The sequence below is a fragment of the Euprymna scolopes genome, chromosome 13, assembly GCF_053919585.1.
Source record: "Euprymna scolopes isolate OS-2025 chromosome 13, ASM5391958v1, whole genome shotgun sequence".
In the NCBI taxonomy this organism is placed as follows: domain Eukaryota; kingdom Metazoa; phylum Mollusca; class Cephalopoda; order Sepiida; family Sepiolidae; genus Euprymna; species Euprymna scolopes.
This window is the reverse complement of record NC_136494.1, coordinates 113,664,430-113,670,253: the sequence shown is the minus strand read 5'-3', so window position 1 is coordinate 113,670,253 and position 5,824 is coordinate 113,664,430. Positions and strand designations below refer to the sequence as shown.

At 36.1% G+C, this 5,824-nt stretch overlaps 1 protein-coding gene across 1 annotated transcript; it reads right to left on the bottom strand.

The window, feature by feature from the left end:
* Positions 1–275: 275 nt before the first annotated feature.
* LOC145292316 (zinc finger MYM-type protein 1-like) lies at positions 276–2,321 on the bottom strand. The gene has a single exon (XM_080138643.1). The coding sequence runs from the start codon at positions 2,319–2,321 to the stop codon at positions 276–278; it is 2,046 nt and encodes a 681-aa protein (XP_079994769.1).
* Positions 2,322–5,824: the final 3,503 nt, after the last annotated feature.

Sequence of the window (5,824 nt, the reverse complement as noted above, 5' to 3'; positions counted from 1 at the left end):
AGAGAAACTACGTTCACAGGATGCCACTGTAACTGGCAATATAGTTACAATTCTGAGTGCAACAGCTAGGTTGGGATATAAATCGACAAGTGTGTGTTTCATTATATAATTTATACATTCAATGGCGGAAAATGTAATGCACTTTTTATTGTCCATGAGATTGACGAAATCGATAATTTCTCTCTCAAGTTTCTCACAATCAATATCACCTTCTCCAATACCTTTTGCCAAAGCAGCACAACTGGACGGCAACATGTCTGATGTTATTGCCGATTTCATGTTACTTGCGCTACACAAAAACCCGTACTTGTTTTGAAATCGTTCATATTTTTAAAACGTTCCTGGAGACTTTGTGAAATTGTATCTACAAGTGGATAGAAAAATTCTCGGCGAAACACTTCTTCACCAGTCTGATGATCTGACTCATCTGACGATTCGTAGCTGAAAAGACATATTTTTTTTCTTCTGCATGGTTCCGGATAGGCACGATCTACTTCAAGTTCATCAGCTAATTCGTTTGCTTTCCCTTCAGCTATTGCCACTCCTCCATGTCTGTACTGTGAAACATATGACATGCCAGCCTCGATGTGAGAAATTTGGTCATTGATGCATATTGAAGGACTCTGTAGCGCTTTGCTTATTATGTTTATTTGAAAAAGCAAGTCATACCATGTAATCAAACAAACCAAGAAACGCCAGCTCCTGACTTCAATGGCTAAAGCTCGACATTCCGTGCTAATAAATCCATCTCGATTATCTAAAGACACTCTTTCTAACTCTTCAATCGCTTCCAAAATTTCTGTTGTCTGAAAACGTAATGATTTTACAGCTTCTACCTTTGCTTCCCATCTTGTGTCAGGAAGGCTTTTAACTGTAAAGTGGGTCACGTGTTTCTTCAGAATAACCCATCGCTTCGTTGACGCGGTAAACAAATTATAGATACGTTGCAGATAGCCAAAGAAAGAAATGGATGTAATTGACGACCTTGCAGCATCAGCAATTACTAGATTAAGTCGATGACTGGCGCATGGCATGTATGCAGCTTTTTTATTTACTTCCAAGAAGCGTGCCTGCACTCCATGGTTTTTTCCTCGCATGTTAGATCCGCTATCGTAACCCTGGCCACGGCAGTCTTCTATGGCAACGCCATATTTGGACAGGAAGTTGATAATGCTGTCAAAAAGGCCTTTTCCAGTTGTATCATACACATCAAGAAACTCAACGAAGTGTTCAAAAATTTCCGCTCCAAATCCTTCTTTAAATTCAACTCCCCGAAGAACAATACTTAGTTGGTCTGTGTGACTGATATCGGGTGTACAATCTAGTATTATGCTATAATATTTTGATGCAAGAACTTTGGAAATGATTTTGTCCCGTATTGACTTAGCAAGAAGTTCGATAAGTTCGTTCTGAATGGGGTTGCTCAGATAATGATCACTCAATTCATGACTCTTAGCGCGTCTAACATGTTCAGACAAGACAGGGTCAAATTTTGCTATTAGCTCCACTTCTCCAAGAAAATTTCCATTTCTGGTGTCACCAAACTTTTCATTTGTGCCACGCAAAGCTAAATTTCTCTCAGCCAAAAATTGAATTATATTGAGTAAACGAAATAAAACTGCTTTCCAATATGTCTGCTCTTCCTGAATCAGTTTACTAGATTGTAAGTCAATAGAGTTGCCTGACCGTTTATCATGCCACACCATCATGCATTCCTTATGATGAGTTGATTGTTCATGTGTCTTCAGAGTTTTTGACAGACGGCTCCACAGGTTACCAAATCTTTGGGCCGAAGACAGGCCCCCACGACTTTTGCTTTCACTACTGAACAAACGGCAGGCAAAACAGAAAACTCGATCTGTAGACTTCGAGTAAACAAGCCAAGAACGTCTAAAAGTTTCATTATTTTTTAGTGTCAAATAATAGTTCTTTTCAGAAAACTTCCGTGATGGGTTTTCCTGGTTTAATGGGAAATCATAATCTGTCAGCTGGACGGGACCCTTCGAAACCAAATTAATACGCTGCGTTTCATTTAATTCTTTCCAATCAGCAGGATCATCAGAGACACGACAAGGCACATAACTTGGATCAGTATGCTCGAACGTTGAATGGGTGGGCCATTGCTCATCTGGCACTCCACTTTTAGACTCAAAATCAGAAACGGATTGTGTGTCAACGCCAGTGTTATTATGTATATGTAACTGTGAGATGTTTGAAGAGAAAAATTCAGATATCTTGTGAGTCTTTTCAATAGCATTTGCAACTCTCTGTATTTTCAACTTTCTTTTCTGGAATCCGCTGAATTCGTGAGCACGTTTCATTTTAGATTAGACTCAATATTCAATAATAATTAGAATACTATCAAGCAAAACAAATAATCCACTACCGGAAATGGAAACAAGTACGTGATCTTTGATTAACGCTGTTTTGTTAAATAAATGTTACTGATATAACAGGTAACGAAGTGTCTGTGTACTGTCACTAATGTTACAGGCCAAGTGAATTGAATTCAAGCTCGAGGTAAAAAAGAACATTAGTAATAATGTGTATAAAAAACTGTATGTAGGAATTGGCGTTAATTTGCAAATAGGGTTTCAAACAGCAATGTATATGTATCTAAAGATTTTCATTGAAAATTCAAATAAACAGTTCAATAAAAAATATATTCGTATTGGCAAAAAGGACGTCTATTGCCAGTATTTAGTCATTCATTTTAAATTTCTTTAAAATAAAATAAAAAAGAAAATTGAAATCCACTTACGGTTATTTTAAAGCCAAAATTTCTTTTTCAGTTTTTTTTTTTTTTTTTTTTGTCTTTTTTAGTTTGAAAAGTAAACTTGATCAGAAAAATGTAAAATATAGTAGCGTATTATGATCACGGGTTACGGACAAAACGAAGACTGCTAATGAAAAATTAAAGTAAATAAAATCACGCATGCGTAGAAGAATCCAATGAGCAAAAATATTTAAAACCATAAAAGAAATAAGCATTAAGAAATAAAAAAAATCTAAATTAAAAAAAAAACACTTAACAAAAAATTCGATTTCTGCAAGGACGTCAAAATGATTCCAGTGAAAAAAAAAAATAACCAACCCTTCACCCATTTCACTTTGAAAGATTCCATAAACTAATACAACGGCGCCGCTAAGTCTGAAACTTTTACATTTCTTTTTATGTTGAAACAGATATATATAATCTATTTCTTTTAGAAATTAATTTCTAAAAAATGGACGGGGCCTCGAAAGGCCTCTTCAAATATATGTATATAAATAAATATGCATATACGTATATATATATATATATATATACACACACACATAAATATATACACACATATATATATATATATATATATATATATATATATATATATATATATATATATATATATATATATATATATAGATAGATTTATATAATATTTGATAGCGAGAGAAAGACGAGTTGATACATGTCAACGTACAAATATGATAATTATTTTCAAGTTAGTCCTTTTTTTTCATTGCAATAGTTCTGCGATGTTAAAAAGAGCCTTACAGCATCCAGGAGCCTTGCGGCCCACAAGGACCTTGCGCCCCCCCCCGCAATTGCGGGGTCTGCGGGGTGACTAAGCACGGCCCTGGAGCTAACCTATTTTTTTTTTATTTCTTTTCACTGTTATATCATAAAAGGTACAAACCAAACAGGACCAACTATTATTATCGAAAGTTTCTGTCATAAAAATCTTTCTTTAAACTCGTACACTTTCACTGTCGTAGTATAAGCATGAACGAATTTAAATGGAAAAGAAACCAAAGAATCGGTTGATTAATTGTAATATTTTTTACCTGTGAATAGATGAGAACAAATATCAACACCCCCGGCTGCCCATATCCTTGATCCGCCGAGTGCAACAGCAACGAGGAAAATGTTTACTCGGGTCAATACGGATGATTTGTTTCGGTATTTCGAGGCGTTAACCATATATACTGGAAAATTTTTGACGCGCCGCACCGCTCATCTGAATTACCAGAGGTATTCGAAAAATAATGCCTCCTATTTTTTATTCCGAATGGATTAGAGAAAATTGCAAAATTGCATTGTTCTGATGACTGAACTTATGCATTCATAACCTAAAAGGTTTATCTCTCTTTTGCAGATATTGACGGTGTGAGTCTCTAAGAAATTAATCCCTGGCATGAACGTGAGACAGAAGCAGCGATGCGTCATTGAATTCCCGGCCAAAGTGCATTAATAATGGTTGTGACTACGTAGAAAAATAAATTCTGGAACAGAAACGGTTGCACGTTTTAATGGTACAACTCCTTTAAACTTTTGGAGTTAAAAAATAGGAGGCTTTACTTTTGGAACAGCCCTCGTAATAACGGTGGATTCTTTTTTCGCGTGTTACTGATCTTTAAGATTTCCGGTTTGGCATGTTTCTTCTTGAAAATGATGGACTTAATAAGAAAAATCATGATGGTTAATAGAATAAACAAGTTTAATGATTTGTGGGGACGGTTTATGATAGTTATCTGTTGACATCCTATTTTTAGCAGACTATTTCGTAATCCGCAGCAAAGCAGTCCCGGGAAATATATTACATAGACAGGAGGCCATTGCAAAAAAGTTTTGTTTCTGAGAAGGCATACGGGGAGGGGGTAAACAAAATTTTCGTTTTCTTTGTTGCAGCAAATCAAGTTCTTGCTGTGAATCTTCACATGAGTTTTCAGCTCAGTGAGGCACATTCGATGGAAGTAGTGATTGAATAGAGAAAGTTTTTTTCAGTTTTAGATTTTCCCTCGCAACAAAGTCAATAAAGTCTAGGCTATTTTAAGATGGCTTGTTGAAGTGACTTGTTAAAGTGGTTTGTTGAGCTGATTTGTTTAGATGGTTTGCTGAAGTGATTAAAGGTGGTTTGTTGGAGTGATTTGTTAAAGTGGTTTGTTGAGGTAATTTGTTAAGATCGTTTGTTGAAGTGATTAAAGGTGGTCTGTTGAAGTGATTTGTTAAGTTGGTTTGTTGAAGTGGATGGTTGGATGGTTGTTTTTGTTTTACGGCATATCAACCCTTTTAGGTTATTTTATGCCGAATCCAGTGATTTTGAAGAGTTTAATAGAATGTTTTTTTTCAAGTCAGTTTCTATTTAACCCTTAGTTGGTACCCTAACAGGGACTACCACTCTGGGTCAGAGTGGACCTGGGAGCAATGGCAATTAAAGCGAGGCTCCATACTCCTCAAAGCCAGCAAGCTAGGGCCTCACCATCGGATATAGTTTAAGGTCATATCCAGGACCTTGTTGAAGCGATTTGTTAAGGTGGTTTGTTAAGGTGATTTGTTAAGATAGTTGGTTGAAGTGATTTGTAAATGTGGTTTGTTGAAGTGATTTAAGGTGGTTTGTTGAAGCGATTTGTCAAGGTGGTTTGTTGAGGTGATTTGTTTAGGTGGCTTGTTGAAGTGATTTGTTAAGGTGGTTTGTTGACATGACTTGTTTAGGTGAATTGATAAAGTGTTTTTTTTCTTCAGGTGTGGTTTTATGCAGTTCTAGAAGGTTCATCATTATAAGCCTTGCCTTCTTACCTTTTGAGAAGGGGTTTGTTTATTGCTAATCGCTCATACCGCGGAATACCGATGGAGTTGTCCAGGGATATTCTGTAGACCAGAGTGCTCTTCCTCTCCAGTAACCAAATCCTTTTTTTCTCAGCTTGTGCCACATCTTCTTGATGTGAGCGGGAGATGAACAGAGAGATTATCGATGCCTCTTTTTTAAGATTATTTAGTAATAAATTTAAGTGCCATTATGACTGAGAATCTGCTCCTTAAGTAACGTATGTTTTGGTTCCA

What these genes read in the sequence shown, in the direction of transcription:
- LOC145292316 (XM_080138643.1), bottom strand. Translation starts at nt 2,321, where the DNA reads ATGAAACGTGCTCACGAATTCAGCGGATTCCAGAAAAGAAAGTTGAAA.